Source organism: Pseudopodoces humilis, chromosome 4 (genome assembly GCF_049639895.1).
Source record: "Pseudopodoces humilis isolate 2021_Gansu_Grassland_sample_001 chromosome 4, ASM4963989v1, whole genome shotgun sequence".
NCBI classification, from domain to species: domain Eukaryota; kingdom Metazoa; phylum Chordata; class Aves; order Passeriformes; family Paridae; genus Pseudopodoces; species Pseudopodoces humilis.
In genome coordinates this window covers 1,130,056-1,149,885 of record NC_142203.1, presented here as the reverse complement: position 1 = coordinate 1,149,885, position 19,830 = coordinate 1,130,056, and the positions used below count along the sequence as shown (strand labels likewise).

The window sequence follows — 19,830 nt, the reverse complement described above, 5'->3', positions numbered from 1 at the left end:
AGCCCCAGCTGCTCTGGGCACCCTGTGCCAGGGCCTGCCCACCCTGCCAGGGAACAATTCCTGCCCAAGATCCCATCCCCTGGCAGTGGGAAGCTCTAGGCCAGGCCACAGTGGTGAAATGCCCAGAGAATGGCAGTGTCTGTGTTTCTGGGCTGCCAGGTGGGGACACCAGAGCCCCCACACATCGCTGTGGCTACAGGGGTTGGCTCTGGGTCATCCCCAAGGGATGTGTGGGTCAGACACACTGGTACCCCTAAGAATCACAGAGTCATAAAATGGTTTGGACTGGAAGGGACCTTAGAGATCATCTAGTTCCAAAACCCTTAAATATGAGGCAGGACACAGCCATACACCAATCTGCAGGCATCAGACACCCAGTCCTGTCCTGCTCCCTGCTGATGGCACCATCAGTGGAGCTTCACTTTGCTGATTAGGAGCTCCTGCCGGTTGCATTCCAGATATTAGAGAAGGATTAGGGCTTTAGCATTGTAACCATTAAAAAGGATTTGCCATCTTAAGTAATTTCTCCTTCTGGGATGCAGAGGGTATCTGCCCATCTGAGAAATCCCCCAACAGCTTGTCCTCAGTCGAGCGGCTTCTATCCAATTTGAAGAGGAGTAAAGATACTTACGTGAGAATCCCAGATTGAAAAATGAGATGAGGGAACATAGGATTAAGCAAAAAACACTTGAAGATAAACCCTAAATTTTCCGAGAAGCACCAGCAATGCATGATGCTAAAGTCAGAGCAATTACACCAGAATGGACACATGGCTCAGTTAAAAAATTTAAGCAGCCCTGGGAAGGGACAGAAGTGTCACACACTTTTCTGAGCACTGTGAGGTCACTAATGTCACTGTTCAATGCCTCAGCACCCCTGGCTCCTAAATAAACAGAGGGAAAGGCACAGAGAGGACTTCTGGTGGTGCCTGGAGATTTGATCCACATGCATCCATTTCCCAAGCGTCCCTCACCCACTTGGGAGTAAAAGCTAAAAATTAAAACTCTGAAAAACAAACCAGTAGGGGCCAAAAGAAGGAAAAATGTGTCCTTTGAGGGCAGCAAAGTGCAAGAAAGTAGCATAAACAATACACGGCCTCAGATGAAGTCAGCACAGGCTGAACCCCAGATGATACTCTGTGACAAATGAATGCACCTTTAGCTGCACTTCCACCCCCCGTGTTTCCCTTCATCAATTTATCAACACCTGCTTTCTTGGGCCACCGTTTCACCTCAGAAAAAGTACTGCCAAATTGCCCAGAAAAAATGGGGAGGTTGCAGACAACCCAGAAAACACCAAACTGCCAGCATAGGTTAAACCAGAATAAATCAGTGAAAATATCCTGACTTCCTTGCTATATATTAATGCTAGGGGTACTGATAGGAAATCCCTAATCAGCAATCAGCTGAAATATTGGTGAAGCAAAGAGCAAGAATAAAAGCCTTTCTTTGCCCCGTGACTCTTGCTGATAATAACAACAATTCAGCATTTCTTAAAAATGCTGCTTTTTTATGAGGTTCACACATAAACAAACACACTTGGTACCTGAAAAGAAATTAGATCCTCGTTCTGGTGCAGAATGATGACAACATCAGCATCTCTGAATTACTGGGCTTTGTAAGAAATTCTGAGTAGAGCCTTGCATGCAGCAGTCCTGACAAAGGCATGGTTAGGGGAGCTGTTGTGATTCCTTTTCTGAATTTCTGTTGTATTTTTGTCTGGTTTATGTTGAAATCAACCAGAAAAATCTTCATCCTTGAACTTTTTGTGGCCACAAAAATGAACAAATGAGCCACCTGTAGGGAAAAGTCAGTGGGAAGTCAACAGAATCCCAGAACCACTGAGGCTGGAAAATCCCTCCCAGCCCAGCCAGTCCCAGCTGTGCCTGATGCCCACCGTGTCCCCAGCCCAGAGCCCTGAGTGCCACATCCAGGAATTCCCTGGACACCTCCAGGGATGGGCACTGCAACCCTCCCTGGGCAGTTCCAGGGCCTGAGCTCCCTTTCCATGGGGAAATTCCTGCTGCTGTCCCCCCTGAGCCTCCCCTGGCCCAGCCTGAGGCCGTTCCCTCTTGCCCTTTTGTTTGCAGCCTGCAAGAGCCTGCACCTTGCAGGGTGTGGAGCAGGATGGGATTCAGGGTTCCATCCAACCCAAAATAATCTGGGATTCTGGGATTACCTTTTTGGGTCCCACATCCCCAAAGGATCCCATCCCTGAGAAATCCTCGTGCAGACTCCAGGCCTTCCTCCACCATCAGGGAAGGGTCAGGGGGGAAACTACCCCCAGAAAAAACCCCACAAAAATCCCAGTGTGTGTCACAGCCCAGCTGTCCCTGGTTGTGCAGCGCCACGGGACACCAGCACCAGAGATCAGATTATACCGGGAGTTTCAGGATAAGTGGTGGGATTTTGGGTGGATTTGTCTGCTTGGCCAACTGAGACATTTAATTTTAGAAGCGCTTATCTGGCAGCACTCTCCAAAGAGAACAGCTGCCCACAGTGCCCTGAGGGCTGTGCCCAGGAGGAGAGTTCTGCAAAAAAGAAGAGACCCTCAGACTCTCTGCAGGTCCCAGAATCACAGAATGGTTTGGGTTGGACACTGATGGTCATCTTGCTCCAACCCCCTGCCATGGGATACCTTCCAGGGACGTGCCTTGAGGCCACCTGTGCCTGCACAATCTCACTCATTCATTTAAATAAAAATTATTTATTCATAAATAAATACGTTTATTTAATAAATATTCACTAATAGGTCCAGTAAATGCTGGTTTGTTATGGTATATTTATGTTGTGTTCACCAAATGCCGTCCTAGTCAGCTTTAGCGTATTCCTAATATTCCTAACTTTGTAATGCAAAGCTGCAGCATTTTCACAAAGACAAAATGGTTTTGGTACCTGAAAAGAAATTAGACTTCTGGAAGGCAGACAACTGCATTCCATCATCAGAACTGCATCTTCAAAAGCTGTCTTTTATAACAGCAATGTTTTCTCCTCAAAGTGTTGATGGAGTTTATGGTTTTGTTTGGGATTGCTTCTTTTGCAGGGGGAGGTTGGATTTTTATAATATTTCAAATTTTTAAAATTAGTTATTTTATAAAGATTGACTGTAAAACCAGCCCTACGCAAACACACAAAAGATATATTTTCCACTTAAGCCCTGAGCACAGGCTGTGTTAAAAAAGATGTGTTTTTATCTAATTACTGCCTCTTCAGAGCCTTTCCTAAAAGGGAAGGGAATGTTCATGATTTGGATGGATGCAGTTTGGCAGCTTTCAAAAAGGAGAAATAGAAGCTCGTTTCTGTGGCAGGACTTTGCTCTGTGCAGATCTGCTCAGGGGCAGTGCAGGAATTAAAGTCACAATGTCCCTGGATCCCTGGCAGTGTCCCTGCCATGGCAGGAGTGGGGCTGGACGTGACTCAAGGTCCCTCCCAACTCAAACCTCATTGAAACTCAAAACTCATTTCACAGAGCCATTGAGGCTGGAAATGTTACAAATGAAATTAGAATTTTGACAACTAGGTCACTTGGGTTAATGGCAGTTTAATTAAAAATGAGTACAATTTAGTAAATCGAATAGTAATTTGGTATAAAAGAATACAGTTTAGTAAAAGAATATAATTTAGCAAAAAATTACAGTTTATATATATAATCAGCCAGTAATTAAGTATGATTAAAGCATAAGCAAAACCAACCGGGGTACGGAGGGGGCTTCCCACCCTGCCTCACGTTCAAGACAAAGCACTTCAAGCTAAACTCATATACTGTATGCTTATACATATTCATTAATGTTTCCTGTAAGTTTCCTCCTATTTCAGATTTTTCTGACTTTACGTCACTTTTCTTCACGGCACATGCCTCACTTGTTGTTAGGGGGTCTTCAGTCTTCTTTTGGGGGTCTTTTGGTGAAGGCTTCTCCTCTTCCTCGCTGTCCTTTGGATAACCTTACAGGTTTGTGTGTGCGTACTAAGCCTTGTGTTATGTTACTCTACTAATTAGTCTGATATTTACTGATTTTTATGCCCAATGCCTAAAGTTGTTCTAATTTTGTCCATCTCAAGGCTGTTTTCATCTTGGGATATCACTGATCATCCAAACTGCATCCTGTACCTCAATTTTAACATGTAACATCTGTAAATGGGTACATCTGCTTTGTAACACTGCTTCTTTTGGTTGCTTCTAATAATAACTTTAATAACAGTTACAATTCAGTTAGCACGAATCAATTCCATTTATTACACTGGACATCAGCTGGTCCCATTGGCCAGTTGAGGGTGAAAGGGCACTTGTGTGCATGTGCAGTAAGAAGGAGCTGTGACATCGATTAGCGTGTGCAGAAGGCGTTCTGGAAACGGGTGTCAAGTTTTTGGAACATAAAAACACACTTGAGCAACAAACTGTCTATAATGCACAGAAGTGAGCACCTCGGTGGGGCTGACAGAGAGACACCCCCAAGCACGCGCCGAGGCAATAAAGCAATGTCCGTTTTCTGTGTCTAGCTCTGGTTCAAAACTTTCTTCCCCAGTTTTCTGAGCGGCCAGAACGAACCCGCGGCACGGGGACTCGAACCCGCGGCACGGGGACTCGAACCCGCGGGCAGCAGCGGGCGGGGGTCCTGCCTGCAGCGCCCTGCCGGGGCTCGAATACAGCCTGTCCTCTCGCCGGGCTGTCCCTCGCGGTGCCGGTCGGTATTTGGGACAGGCGCAGCGCGGGCAGCCCGCGCGGGTCCTGTCGGGCACGGCTATAGGCGGCGGGCGCGGACTCTCCTCCCTCTTTTCTCGCTCGGCAGCAGCGCGGAGAAGATGGGTGAGCGCCGCGCCGGGGCCGGGAGTGGGGCCGGGGCTGGGGCTGCGGGATCCCCGGCGGTGCTCTCCGCCTTCCGAAGCCGCTGGGGGCCCGCCCGCAGCCGGCTCGGTGCGGTGCGGGCAGCGCTGTAGGCCGTGAGGCCGCGGCCGCCATTACCCGCCGCATGCCCGCCATGGCCTCAGGCCGCCTTCCCCTCATGGCTCCTTCCCCTCCTCACGCCGGCCCCGTCTCGTCCTGCAGGGAAGTGCCGAGGCCTCCGCACCGCTCGGAAGCTGCGCAGCCACCGCCGGGACCAGAAGTGGCACGACAAGCAGTACAAGAAGGCGCACTTGGGCACGGCGCTGAAGGCCAACCCCTTCGGGGGCGCTTCCCACGCCAAGGGCATCGTCCTGGAGAAAGTGTGGGTGCTCCTCCCGGTTGGAATGGGCGTCCCCGAGCCCACCTGGGATGCAGCTCAGCCACGGATGCTGGGGGGGAAGATAGGGATTTGGGGTGGTTTTTTTCCGTTCTCCTACGAATTGGGAGAAAAAAACCCAAGGAATTTCTTCCAAAAATGGTGGGAAAAATAAAGATCTTGGGCAAAAAATAGTTTAAAAGAAATGGGAGGAGGGGTTGGCACGAATTACAGCAAAATGAGAAATGTGTGGGGTATTTAAAAAAATGAGGGAAAACGGGGATTTTTGACAAGAATTGGGAAAAATAAATTTCTTTGAAAAATAAAAAAGGGAAGTTAAATATAAGGGAAAAGGCAAGATTTTTTTTTATTTTTGCATAAGGGATAATCAGGATTTTGAGCACAAAAGGAAGGAAAATTGTGTTTGTCTGTTATACATCCTTCCTACTTTGCCTTTTTTTCCCCCCTCCTTAATAATTTACAAATTAGCCTGCCACGGCTCTGGTTTTGGGACACTTTTCTGTGATTTCGGTTGTTTTAGGCTTTTAGAATTTTACTGAATTAGTCTGGAGGTCATTTAAGTTTCTATTTGGCTTAGAAAGTGGTATTTTAAGAATTCATACATATATTTAGATTAATATATATTATGTAAGACTACTTGAGTATTAAGTCAGTACTTCTAAACAGCTCAGAGTTGTTGAAATGCAGATACAATTTACACTGAATACAAGGTTAAAAAGTTAATTTTGTGTTAATTAATGCCCCTCCTGGTCTGCCACGCTGATTTCTTTGCCGGTTGGTTTCCGTTGCAGGGGGGTAGAAGCCAAGCAGCCCAACTCTGCCATCAGGAAATGTGTCAGGGTGCAGCTCATTAAGAACGGCAAAAAAATCACAGCTTTTGTCCCCAACGATGGCTGCCTGAACTTCATCGAGGTAATTGCCCAGAATGTTGTGAGGGGAAGGTGTGAATGACGGGATCACGGTGTGAGTGACAGGATGGGGTTGGGTTTCTGGGTTTTGGTCAGGCACAGTGTGTGGGGAGGTGTTTGGTGCTCACACGCTGTCCCTGCCACAGGAGAACGACGAGGTGCTGGTGGCCGGCTTTGGGCGCAAGGGCCACGCCGTGGGGGACATCCCGGGCGTGCGCTTCAAGGTGGTCAAGGTGGCCAACGTGTCCCTGCTGGCCCTCTACAAGGGCAAGAAGGAGAGACCCAGGTCGTAAATCGTCACCACTCTGACAAGAACAACAATAAAATACTTTTAAAGGAGTTCTGTGCTTCTTACTCAGGGGATGCTGCAGGAGGAGGTGGGGTGGGCACAACGATCTTGCCATAGGAACTAAAATTTCTCCCTAGATCTGGCCAGAGAAAAAGCCCAAATCCTAATGTTCCTTTGGGACTACTAATCAGGAATTGGAATACCCCTCAGGGGGCAAGGAACTGCATGAATCGTAATGTATAATTGTGACAAAGAGCCTGCCTCACATCAGAAATGGTGACTGGAGTGCTGGGGATGGCGTTTGTGGCAGCGCTTCTTGTCCCAGCTGTGAGCACAGCCACACAACTCGCCGTGTTTGGGCCCTGAAGGGGTGACTGCACCCAACCCAGAGAGCTGAGTGTAATTAGCGTTGAGTACAAATTAAATACGGCTGTTTTGGGGTAGTTTGCCCAGTTGGAAGACCCCTGTTTGTAGTACACTAACACCCTGCACTGACTTGGCTGTCTCTGAATTTCTCCAATGTATCGTTCAGGAGTTTCTTAACGCAGTAAAACCTCAAAACATGTATCTGGAGTCAGAGTGAACAATTCCCTTGTTGCAACTGCAGTTGGTCTGCATGGTGAGGGAAAATTCACTTATGTAGGAACTTACATATTTATAAATATAGACAATTCAGTAATTTATATGAAAATGGAGAAGGCATCTAAGAATACATTGAGAATCTCTCCCGAGTTTTGTGCAAACTCCTGGGGGAGGCAGAAGGGCAGGGTACTGCTGTCTCCCCTGGCAGTTCCGGATCTCCAAGTTCCACAGGAAGGTTGAGCGGGCGCTGTCGTGAGGCGGTGTCGCCACCAGATGTCGCGACAGGAGCGGGGAGGGGGACAGCTGAAACGGAAATGTTCCAGCCAAGAACTCGCGTGTGTTCTGACAAAGGAAATGGGAAATTCGGGCAAACGGGAGCTCGGGAGAGGCAGGAGAGCAGCCCCGGACTGGATCCAGTCTGGGCAGAAGGAGCAGCCCCGGGGGTGCCGTGGGGCAGAGCCGGGAGCCCAAAGGGCTGTGCTGGGCTGAGCCCCAGCATGGGCAGCAGGGCAGGGGGGATTGTGCCCCTCTGCCCCTCAGCTGAGACCCCACCTGCAGAGCTGCCCCAGCCCGGGCCCGGCACAGGGAGCACCTGGAGCTGCTGGGGCCGGCCCAGAGGAGGCTCCAGGATGAGCAGAGGGACGGAGCAGCTCTGCTGCCAGGAAAGGCTGCCACAGCTGCCATTGCTCAGCCCGGACAGGAGAAGCTTTGGCCTCGGCTCCCTGGGGCCTCGCAGGGCCCGAAGGAGCCGCAGGAAAGGTGGAGAGAGACAATTGCCAAGGGCTGCAGGGCCAGGAGCCAGGGAATGGCTGCCAGTGGCAGAGGGCAGGGCTGGATGGGATCTTGGGCAGGAATTGTTCCCTGGCAGGGTGGGCAGGCCCTGGCACAGGGTGCCCAGAGCAGCTGGGGCTGCCCCTGGATCCCTGGCAGTGCCCAAGGCCAGGCTGGACATTGGGGCTGGGAGCTCCTGGGACACTGGGAGCTGGCCCTGCCGGGGCTGGGGTGGGAATGGGTGGGCTCTGGGGTCCCCTCCCACTCACCTGTGATTCTGTGATTGTGCCAGTGCCCACGAATAGCTTGTCATTCCTGGACACTGCCAGAAGAACTCGAGCCAAACATCACCAAAGTGCTGCCAGAGGGGTTTTAAGCCTAATAAATGTGTTATGTAACCCAAAATCTTCCAAAACAGGAGAATCCAGGACTGGTCATGTTTTCCATCTTATCACCAAAGCTAATTAATATTTTCACTTACCAAAGTAGTTGGCCAACCACCTGACACCAGCAATACCTGAACTGAATAAGAACGCCCCTACAAGAGATGACTTTGTTTTGTAACACACTTGAGAAGGCGCTAAGAGGGTGCTGTGTAAATCCATTCTCTGTTCAAACACAGCAGTGAAATCCCGTCTCGCCTTAAGGTGAATTTGTCTTCAGGAGGTGACAGCTACAACAAGCTCTCAGGTGAAGAACTGAAAGCTTCCTCGTGGCACAGGGTTTTTTAAGATTTTAATGAAATCCAAGAGATAACAACTTGTGTGACACCTTCCTAATCCTGAGCACTCAATACAGGGTTGCCCTTGCAGCTCTCAGCTTCAGGCTTTTTTTTCTTTTTTTTTTTTTTATTCTAGGTGGTAAGAATTTATTGCTCAAAAATGCACTAAATTCCTTGAAACACTTTTAAAAGCCTACATGTTACTAAAAATAGGTATAAATACCCATACCCACGCTGTTCTCTAGAAGAGAGTATTTTTGAGGAAATAATTGTAACTCCACCATTCAGAGGGAAGAGCAATCGTCCTTCCTTTGTGCTGGGACTGAATTTATATCTCTGCAATATAAATACAGATGTCCAAACAGACTCATGAAACCATCATCGTAGCAAAGAGGTGGGGGGGGAAAAAAGTAATTGAAAAAGTTTTCACTGAAATTCATGGAGATGCAGCAAGAATTGATGACTTGACTGGATTTAGCTGTAATTAAGTAGCTCCACATTTCCTGTGTGGAAAAGAATGTTCCTGTTAGTAACCAAAGCCAGGCAACCTCAAATCTCCTGGCAGGGGGTTAAATTCTTACCTGATCATGCTGACACAAATGAGGGATTATGTATGTGGCTACCGACTGCATCCTGCAGAAAAACACATTTTTTGGCTTAGGTGAACACATAAAATTAATTCCTCTTGATGATTCTGGCAGCCCAGAGCAGGTATGAGACTGTTCTCTCTTACCAGAAACCCCCAGAAGTGAAGAACCTCCCTTGATGTGTCTTCCCAGATTAGCAGAAATGAACAACTGAGCGAATTTACAAATCTAAACTGGAAATTTTCTCCTTGCTAGGATGCAGGAGTTCAGACAATGCATGTAGACAAAACCCAAGCTCAGGTCTAAGGATCTTCAACAGTTTCACTAAATAATTAATTCCAACATAATATATAGTCACAAAACAGTGCTACAATACCCTTGTTTTAAGTGTGTATATATATATATATATGTGTGTGTGTATATATGTATGTATATATATATATATGTATATATGTATGTGTGTGTGTATATATATATATATATAATTTTCTCATTAAGGCATAAATGTAAATAGGAAATTGGGTGCCTATCTCCCACCCCAGCCATTAAAAAGGAGATATCCAAATGGGCTTATTTATCTCCTTGGTCACAAATATTTTTGTTAGCCTGTATTTGTTTCTCTATCTAAACTCCATGTATTTGTACGAGCCAAGCTGAATTTTGGTTTTCCAGCCAAATTTCAGGGAAACACTGATACTGATGAGACACTGTGCTGTCACCACGTTGTCTGAGCCCAGTACGATGTGTAATGCCCTGGTCAAATAATCCTCTTCTCTGTTTGCAAATACTAAATTAAGGTAGAAACCAAGGGTGTTGAGACTTTTTCCATGTAAAATAAAATTATTTATTTTTTTTACAATAAATTCCACATTTTGAAGGCTGAGTGCTTCTATTCTTCTGTTGCAGGGTATCACAAGATCACAGAGCAGGGGTGAACATTCAGCGGCTCCTAAACCTGCTGTTACCTCTTTTTGTTGGTTCTTCCTCCTATCTAAGTCTCAAATTTACAAATGGACTGTGGATGCAAATTTCAAGCATGTGTTACCAAAAGTGTTAAAAAAAATTAACGTAGCTGTGGGCCGTATTTTGTAAATCTTACATGGGAAAAATGGCTTTTCAGAAAGGTTGTTAGGGTGCAGAACAAAATAAACAATGTGCTTTCATTATTAATTCCAAATGGCTGGCAAACAAACTCCCCAGCAATAGAATTTGAAGGACTGCACTCTGTATTCCATATCCTCCAATGACAAGTAATGGAAGTTAAAAACACAGTCTGAAAAATCAGGATCTGGATGCACTTCACACTCCCAGCTCTGATGTGGCACACACTAGGCTCTGTGTGCAAGTGACAATTGCTGCATGTGCAAAGTAAAATCCATGTTTCAATGTCAGCTGCTCCGTTTTACACTGCAAATAAAACGGGATTGGGAGAGAAGCCAGGATGGGTGGTAGGGAAGTTCCTCATAATCTGGTTCTCAGTGGCAGCACCACCAGGCAATTCCCCAAAAGCCAACAGCTGTCAGGGGAGGCTGCAGAAGCAGTGCAGGGTAGGGAGCAAACCTGTGAGCAACCACAACTACAACGAGAAACACTAATTGGGAACAGCAGCAGCTCCCAGGGGGCACAGAGAGCTTCCCTGGCAGGCAGCAGAGCACGGCAGAGCCAGATGTTCCCACACGGCTGCTCCAGGCTCCTGAGCTCCAGAGCTGGACGTGCTCATTGCACTCAGGCTCCAAGGGCTCTGTCTGTGACAGTCCCAACCCCGCTGGCCCCACGAGGAAGTGTGACATGTGTGGGATATTCCCAGGATGAGGATGTTCTGTGGGCTGGTCCCTCACCAGGCTCTGGTGGAGAAGATGGCTCTCAGGTGAAGCAGTCTCAGCCCATACCCTGGCTGCCACAAGCTCACACCACATCCCATGAGAATTTTTCTGTGTTTATATTGCATTTTCTGCCCCACAGATGGTGCAGATCTTCTAGGGGTAAGTTCAGTAGATCCAACAACTCGGCTTGTGCATCTGTGTGCAGCCTCACCAAGGGCACAGGAGGCAGGTGATGAGGTCTGGGTGGTGCTGGGGAGGTGTTTCCACAGCAGCAGCCAATTCCCACCATCATCAGTGGCGAGTCCTGGCCAGGGAAGGAGCCATCAGCAATCATTTCCACTCAAGCATGGCTAACCAGCCAGGAAGGATCCTCCAGCTTCATCCCTAGGGAAGTCTGCAGCAGCTTTTTCACAGCCTAACCACTCCCAGTCCTTCAGCTCTGGGCTCTGGAGAGGCGACAGCAAACACAAAGGAGTTAAAATAGAATCCTTGCAGCAGCTCTGCCAGACCCCCAACCCTGTGCTGGGGGAACCAATATAAAACACTTCTCCACACCTGAGAGAGACCCCAGGACATCAGGGGCCTGAAGGGTGTCAGCAGTGGGCTGAGCACCTCTCTCTGCATAAATTCTCATCGCAAAGCACCTGAGGCAACAAGGCAGACAGGTAAGCACAGCACTGAAAGGTGAGTCCTAAATTAACGGAACCAAGAGCTTCAAAGGAGGAGGTAATGGTTCTGCCATTTATCCACGTGATCTTTGGAACAGGAGGATGGGAGAGGAAAGGATGGCTTCCTTTTCTCTTACCTTTCAGCCAAATCTGTGCTCTGCTCAGATGCCACTTTTGCGTAACTCAAAGGCAGATTCAGGCCCACAACTGGGCCTACGGTACTGAGCCACAGTATGATGTAATTTGTATGTCTAGGGGGGAAAAAAGCACAGAAAAAAGCACCATAAATATATTATCCCAGCCTTTTCTGAAACACAGACAGACTCAACAGTCACAAAACAACTTCAGATGGGGCTATTCCTTCATTTTTCCTATCACAAATGTATTTTAATTTTCCAGCCTGAAGTGACAATACAGAAATCTTATTCTGCCTGGACCAAGGGAGTAGTTTTGGTCATTTCCATCCTGCAGCTGACTGACTTTACCTGTGTTGCATGAAGCCTTGCAAGGCCCAGCAGTGCCCCTCACCTGTGGTGCTCCTGTGAGCCCCCCAGCACAGCAGAGATGAATTCATTGGTTCGACAGGGATGCAGGACAAAGAAAGGCTGCCCAAGGATGGGGTGCTCCTAAGAGGGAACAAAATTTGCTTTGTCACAGAAGGGAAAAACAGAAAAACCAGAAAAAACATCATGTGCATTTGGAAAAGACAAGGCAGGGTGCAATCAGCCCCTGATGCAACTTTCCTCACTTCAGAGTCTTATCTCATATTGCTCTTCCTATCACAGTCATGACAAATTAATATATATTGTATATATTAGATATTATTAATATGTATTTTCCTCTGTTGAATGGGAAATAAGATCAGCAACCAGGCTCTGCTACTGTTTTAGTTAAAATCTATTGGTTTGTGAAAGTAACTCAAGTAACTGTGTCAGCATTAACCGGTTGTGGAGAGGCAAAGCTGCTGTGTAAACCACAGTCTGATCAAATGGAACACATAAAACCCCTTCCCCTCAGGAAGAAGGGTTTTCAAGGACCCTGAGCCCTGCTATCTCCTCAGGCTGGTGTTGGGAAATAGACAATGATGGTTCCGTTTGGAGAGGCAGCAAGAAGAGAGAAGGAAGTGCTCCCAAGGTGGCTTTAACTTCCACTTGGTTCTGATGCTGAAAATGTTCTCACAAGGATCAATCCCTTTAAGCCTAAGAGAACTTTAAAAAATTCCCAGAAGCTTCAGAATATACAAAAAAGAGTGTTCAGAAAGCTTTGTTTCACACTGCAAACAGATAACTTGCATAAGAATGCTACCATCTGCTGTTGTCAAAAGTGAATTGATGCAGTTTTTCCTTTGAGAAAGAGTAGTATTTTGAATTAAACCCCTCCCCCCTTTCATTATCTGCTCAAATTAACTTAAGCCTCCAAATAATTCCAGAAAATACATGGATCATGTCAATGGAATACCTTAATACCTTAAAGGAAAAAATATATAGTTAATAATATTTACAAAATTATTATGCAAAATGAAAAAAATTTAAAAAGTCAATTGTGAAAAAAATTTCAGCGATTTCCCTTACATGGGAGATGAGTGTAAGAGGCAGCACAAAGCCCCAGAAAGAAGAGAGAAGTAACCTGGGTTTAAGTGACTCAGCTGCCTGAACGAGGCATGAAGAAAATTCCAAAGCTGAATATTCAGCCTGAAGTTATTCCCAACCATCCTGACCCCCAGGATTTGATTTTGCCCTGCATTTCTTGCTTCAGCAAACTACCAGTGAGTGACACACAGAGGCCAGACTTGATTTTTAAAACAGTCTATTACCTTTACATTCTACATCTTCTTTTAGTCCTTCCTCTTCTTACAATATGACAACAGAGTGGCACTGAAAACATTCCCAAACACAGGAATTCCATGCTACTCAAAAGACAGGAATGTGTCACACACTGGTAGGAAAACCACGAAGGTGGCCAAAAGAAATCCTGAGCCAAGAGCCATTAAGGAGCTGCCTTTAGGAAGGAAAAAAGCTGAGGTGGGGATGAGAAGCTTTTGGAGCATCAGGGAAAGCGCTCTGAGAGCATCAGCTCTGGTTCAAATGCTGCATTCCAAATCCTGTAGACAATGGCATCCTGTGAGGCTCTGCTGTACACTCAAGGTTAAACCACTGACGCAGCAGCTCTGAGCAGGCGGCATGGGGATGCTGCCAATAAAAATGCAGGAGTTATCAAAGCCCTGGATGATTTCAGAATTGGTAATGGGCTACAGAGCCTCTCACTGCCAGGCCCCCAGCCTGCCCTGAGAGAGGGTGGCGTGTGTGTGTGTGTGTGTGTGTGGTGGAATGAACCCCAAGTCCTTCTCAAACACTGTCAGAAGGGTGAAAATGAGTCAAAGTTTGTGCTGCATCAGCTTCATTAGCATCAGTTCACTGCCTGCTGCACTTACCTGGCAGAACGATGACACTCCGCATGCACTGAAATGTATCCTGAGCAAAATACTAGGGCAGCAATTCTACCCTTCATCTAGTCTTGTCTGGTGCCAGCTACACCAAAAATATAGAGTCCTACTGGGACTTCATGAAGAAAAAAACCCAAAACAGTTTTGAGAAACAATATATGAGAATCATCCCATGTCTTGTTTACAATTAATCTTTTTCCAGTCAGTCATGCACCAGGGCGGTGTGAGAGTTGCAAGTCAATTCTCACAAGCACTCGCTGGCATTGTACTGCAAGAACCCATTTGCAGGTTGCCCACAACTCTTCTGGGCAGCAATACTCTGACACACAGTTTATTTGAAATCAACAGCATTATTTTCTTGGATCTGTCTATGATTTTGGATCTATCTAGCTATGAGGCTGATTTACAGCAGTGCCTGTCCAGCACCACATGCTGGAATCCATCACACATCTGCAGATCCCTCTGAGTCCGACCCAGCTGGGATGGGGAAGGAATCTTTCACAGGCAGGCCCCAGCTCTGCTGAAATCTGGAAGCTCAAAATGTTGCTTCATTTATTTTCTGTAAAGACCTCTCTCACAGGTGATGCAGGAAAGATGTGTGAGGATGTTCTGTGCCTGCTGCCGTAGCTGCTGCCCCAACTCCTCCCATTAAAAAAATGTGGGGGAGAGAGATGGATGAAAGACATGAAATGCTCCCTGGGGTAGATTGAATATTAATCACAAAGTCCTGGAATGGTTTGGGTTGGCAGGGACCCCAAAGCCCCTCCATTCCCACCCCAGGCACGGCAGGGCCAGCTCCCAGTGTCCCAGGAGCTCCCAGCCCCAATGTCCAGCCTGGCCTTGGGCACTGCCAGGGATCCAGGGGCAGCCCCAGCTGCTCTGGGCACCCTGTGCCAGGGCCTGCCCACCCTGCCAGGGAACAATTCCTGCCCAAGATCCCATCCAGCCCTGCCCTCTGCCACTGGCAGCCACTCCCTGGCTCCTGAACCTGGTTTGCTCAGGAATGCCATCCCAGGCTGGGTTTGAGTGAGCAGAGCTCTCTGTTCAGTGTCTGTACAGGTACAGCCCTCCACACACAGGTGCTGAGCAGGGAGATGTCACAACACTGATCTGAGCAGTGGCAAACACTGGGCAGTTCCCAAGCACAAGTATAATTAAGACTAAATTTCCATCAGATTGCATTAAGTCATTTTATCAAGCAGTCTCCATGTCGGATTTGAACCAAAAATAAACATTACTTCGATAATGGGTAATTGTCTGTAGGTTTCTGTACCATGCTCTGCTGCTCTCCTCCCCAGCCAGCAGGAATTTTGTTGTCAGTACATCTCTTGTAACAGCACCATTTATTTTCTCTGTCATAACTGGAGCTCTTCCAGAGGTAATGGCTTCTATTTTCTCCAGTGCTACATTAAACTGCCTTCAAGCATCCATCACAACATTTATGGTCTCTCCATTGATGATAGTCCAGGGGATTTGTGTCTGAAGCTGCCTCTTCCCCTACCTGGTTTGCATGATGTTGCTTTGCAAAAATAAATTCACACAGGGGTGTCAAAATTTTTGTGCAGGATCCTACCAGCAAACACCATAGCTGGTGTCAACTATTCCAGACATTTTCCCAGCAGTGTTCAAAACCCCAGCCACCAGGTCAGAAAAAGAAGGCAGAATTAATAAAACATGGCCCCCATAATCTCCTCCATTTAGGAAAAGGAAATAGTGATGCAATTAATAAAGAGGATACAAGTTTTCCCCTTCCTCCCAATTTCTGACCAAATTTACTGAAACAAATGGCTGGGTTTAAGTAAAAATTCTTCACTCAAGATTATACCACAAGTAATTTATGTTCTGGAATTCATGGTCAATCTTCTTCTTCACTCCTTATTTTCTCACACACATCAATAATAACTTTCTTGTTAATATAATCCAACCCTACATACTCAGAAAGAAGGCAGGGATATTCCTCTCTTCAGACTGACCCTGAGTCCCACAGCCAGAACAGTAACTACAGACATGGAACTTCAAACGTGTGGAACCTGAGGTCAAAGGGATTTTCCTCTAATAATGGGATTGCCACAATGGAAACTCTATTACTATGGAATCACTATGTTGCAAGCACAACATTAAGGAACTGTAAAGACATGGGGAATTTTTACAATCCTGACAGAAGGTGTAAATCACAGTAATAAAGCTGTTGGTAGCACAGTAATTTGTACAGGGCTTCTCCATCTCCATGATTTAGGGTTGTGCTGGATCTTGGGCAGGAATTGTTCCCTGGCAGGGTGGGCAGGCCCTGGCACAGGGTGCCCAGAGCAGCTGGGGCTGCCCCTGGATCCCTGGCAGTGCCCAAGGCCAGGCTGGACATTGGGGCTGGGAGCTCCTGGGACACTGGGAGCTGGCCCTGCCGTGCCTGGGGTGGGATGGGATCAACCTTCAGGTCCAACCCAAACCAGTCTGGGATTCTGTGACTTGGGACAGATAATGTATTTCTGGTCACTGACCTCAATTCACAGCCAGACAAGTCATCCCACTGGCATAACTGAGGCAAGTTTCCCCAGATCCTGAGGAGACAAAGTGCAAACCAGCCCCAAAAAGGAGATTCCTGTGGCTACTGAGCCTGTCTTTGTGGGAGGAGGCTGCAGAGGGCTTTGATTTACACTCCAGCTCTTTTCAGACAAGCAGTTGCAGTTGCCCCCGTGATTTAATGTCCCTGTGCCCCTTGTGCTGCCAGAGACCCACAACCAACTTCAGAGATGATTTTTTTATTAACACTTTCACTACTTCCAACACCACACCCCCAATTAAGCTGGATCCCATCCTTCTTCCATCAAATACCAAGTCCAAGCTGAAAAGGCAATTAAATGGCTACGTTTTCCTGAGGAAAGCAGAGATGCTTTGGCAGATCCTACAGCACAGAAATACAAGGACCCATAACACAGCCAGAATTTCTCTGAGATAAACCACGCCTACCACTTTGCATCTGCTGCTTCAAATCCATCATGGATCCCAACAAAGGTGCCTTCCAAACCAAACCATTCTGTGATTCTGTAATTTGTATTTTATGCCCCAATTCTGCCGGATTCGAGAGTATTTACAGTTTTGAGGAGGTGGTGATTACTTTTTACATTTTATAACTTTATTATTACATTAAAGGTATTAAATAGCTAACACAAGGTCCCTGAAAGGAGAGGTAATTCACGACAAGCAAAACAGTCATCAAGAATAGCCAACACTGCTAATCTATAGTTACGTATTTTATATATATAAAAAATAATGTTTGAATTATTAATTTTAAGAACAGGCGGAATCAAAGCAGTAGGTGACACTTAGGCATGTTTCTAAAGCTTAACAAGCTTCTTTTAAGGCTTTAAAGCTCCTCACAAGCACGTAACTTATGCATTTGGGATTTTTCAAGAAAACTTTATACTTAAAAATTGGCAGGTCCATACTTATATTGTCAAGAAATGGCATCTCAGCCATTTTCCTAAGAAAATAAACAGATGATTCTTCTTCCATGCTTGCCAAAAGTAGATTAATTCAGTTGTCACCATTTTAGTTATGTAGCATATACCCTTAATTAATTACTATTTAAAATCTGTTCTTAAGTTATGAGATTCATCTAAGGTGCAAAACTAACGATCCAACAAGCTGTGGAAGTATGGAAAAGACTCTGGAGACAGATTTCCTACCCTGATTAAAAAATTATAAGGGGGAAAAAAAAAAAACCAACCCAACCCCAAACCCACTGGGATTTGACACAAATGGCCTGAAAGGGTTCATCCCATAATCCCAGGGATTCCAGCAGTGGCTCCTGCCTCCCCCAGCAGCATCTGGGATGGCACAAACCTGGGCTCCCTCTGTGCTTCACTCCCCCTGCACTGCTCCAGCAGATCTGCTCCATGGGCACTGGAGAACACACTCCTGCCAGGTAATTTTGCATCCATTTATGGACAAGTGGCCTCATGAATTTGTCTAAATGCTTTTGAACTGCTGACACCATCTGCTGCCACCACTCGAGAGTGCAGGTGCTTAGGTACAAACTGCTTTTTGTTAGCACAGATACCTAACTCCCATTTCAGCAGCACTTAAAATGCTTTTTTTTATTAATAAAGTAAGAAAAAAATATGGTTTACAATGCCTGCTGGCCACTCCAGTGGCCTTTCAAATGGACCAGAGTGCATCACACATGATCCTCACTTCTTTCACACTGTGCAGTCAATGCTGTTGTGTAATTTAGGATTTTTCCACACGGGGAGAATATTCAGTAGGCAGATTCATTCCAGAAGTGAACGGCCAGAGGTCATGGTGGGGGGAAAACAGAACAGAACGCACCTCACTTACAAGGAGAAATGCCAGACCAGGCAGGGAACATGCTTTTACAACTTACTCCACAAATCCCTGCTTGGGAAGCTCTCTGGAAGCAGAACCACTGCTAGATAAATTATCCATAAATGCAATGCACAGCACTGAAACAGATTTTTCCAAGGAAATAGAAAATAATTAAGAGAATCAATACTATTACACTGTAATTTGTTTGATTAATTACAAATCTACACGGAAAATATTATTGAATTGTCATTTCAGAACAACTCAAATAACAAGAGTACTGGGACTTGAAAGTTTGTCCTGAATGATGCCCAAGAAACTGACAGGGAACTTCATATTGCTTTTTATCTCTGCATGTAAATTATTATAGAATCCTGGAATGGTTTGGGTTGGAAAGGAGTGGAAGTTGATCCCATTCCCACCCCAGGCACGGCAGGGCCAGCTCCCAGTGTCCCAGGAGCTCCCAGCCCCAATGTCCAGCCTGGCCTTGGGCACTGCCAGGGATCCAGGGGCAGCCCCAGCTGCTCTGGGCACCCTGTGCCAGGGCCTGCCCACCCTGCCAGGGAACAATTCCTGCCCAAGATCCCATCCAGCCCTGCCCTCTGCCACTGGCAGCCATTCCCTGGCTCCTGGCCCTGCAGCCCTTGGCAATTGTCTCTCTCCACCTTTCCTGCGGCTCCTTCGGGCCCTGCGAGGCCCCAGGGAGCCGAGGCCAAAGCTTCTCCTGTCCGGGCTGAGCAATGGCAGCTGTGGCAGCCTTTCCTGGCAGCAGAGCTGCTCCGTCCCTCTGCTCATCCTGGAGCCTCCTCTGGGCCGGCTCCAGCAGCTCCAGGTGCTCCCTGTGCCGGGCCCGGGCTGGGGCAGCTCTGCAGGTGGGGTCTCAGCTGAGGGGCAGAGGGGCACAATCCCCCCTGCCCTGCTGCCCACGCTGGGGCTCAGCCCAGCACAGCCCTTTGGGCTCCCAGGGCTCCTCCAGGGCTGCTCCTTCTGCCCAGCCCATGCTGGTGCCTGGGACTGCCCTGACCCAGGCCCTGCTGAGCTCCATGAGCTCCCCATGGTCCCACCACTCATCCTGGACATCGACTCACTGACCCCAAGTGTGACCGCCCAGCCCCATCCCACTCAGGGGTTCATCCACCAAACCCATGGCTCTGCAACTCACAGACAAGGATGTCACGTCAGACAGTGTCATTTGCCTTGCACAAGTCCTGGTAGGTGCCATCAGCTGCACATCTGTCAGCTGCTTAGCCATTAAATTCTGTATTTACTCTACATTTAGTACTAGTTCATTATCTGGTCTTCCCCCTCTATGAAATTAGTTGGATTAGATTATTGTCCATGAAATCTCATGGGGAAAATCATGACTAAACTGTAGGGCAAGTGAACATTATTAATCAGTGGCTAATTTTAAAATAAAACCTCCTTGGTAGCTTGTACAATACTACAGGTTGGTTTAAACCCCAGGAGTTCAACACATCGCGGAGGATTTCAGTGGGAAAT

The 19,830-nt window shown here is 47.0% G+C and overlaps 2 protein-coding genes across 4 annotated transcripts in view; one reads left to right on the top strand and one right to left on the bottom strand.

Moving 5' to 3' along the window:
- The first annotated feature begins 4,720 nt into the window (after window positions 1-4,720).
- On the top strand, window positions 4,721-6,465 carry RPS23 (ribosomal protein S23). The gene is made up of 4 exons (XM_005529449.2): window positions 4,721-4,803; window positions 5,044-5,203; window positions 6,010-6,130; window positions 6,273-6,465. Exons 1-4 carry the CDS (start codon window positions 4,800-4,802, stop codon window positions 6,417-6,419), a joined length of 432 nt encoding a protein of 143 aa, XP_005529506.1. The 5' UTR covers window positions 4,721-4,799; the 3' UTR covers window positions 6,420-6,465.
- Window positions 6,466-9,945: 3,480 nt separating this feature from the next.
- Window positions 9,946-19,830, bottom strand: part of ATG10 (autophagy related 10) — a 60,110-nt gene continuing 50,225 nt past the window's right edge. For 2 of the 3 annotated variants that reach the window (XM_088054269.1, XM_014258232.2), the window contains exons 6-9: window positions 12,096-12,193; window positions 11,705-11,818; window positions 11,455-11,543; window positions 9,946-11,345 (exon numbers count right to left, since the gene is read on the bottom strand). In XM_088054269.1, coding sequence (XP_087910395.1) covers window positions 11,308-11,345; window positions 11,455-11,543; window positions 11,705-11,818; window positions 12,096-12,193 — 339 coding nt within the window. In that variant the 3' untranslated portion in view covers window positions 9,946-11,307. The remainder of the gene's footprint in view (window positions 11,346-11,454; window positions 11,544-11,704; window positions 11,819-12,095; window positions 12,194-19,830) is intronic. The other variant, XM_014258233.2, reaches the window with a different exon arrangement.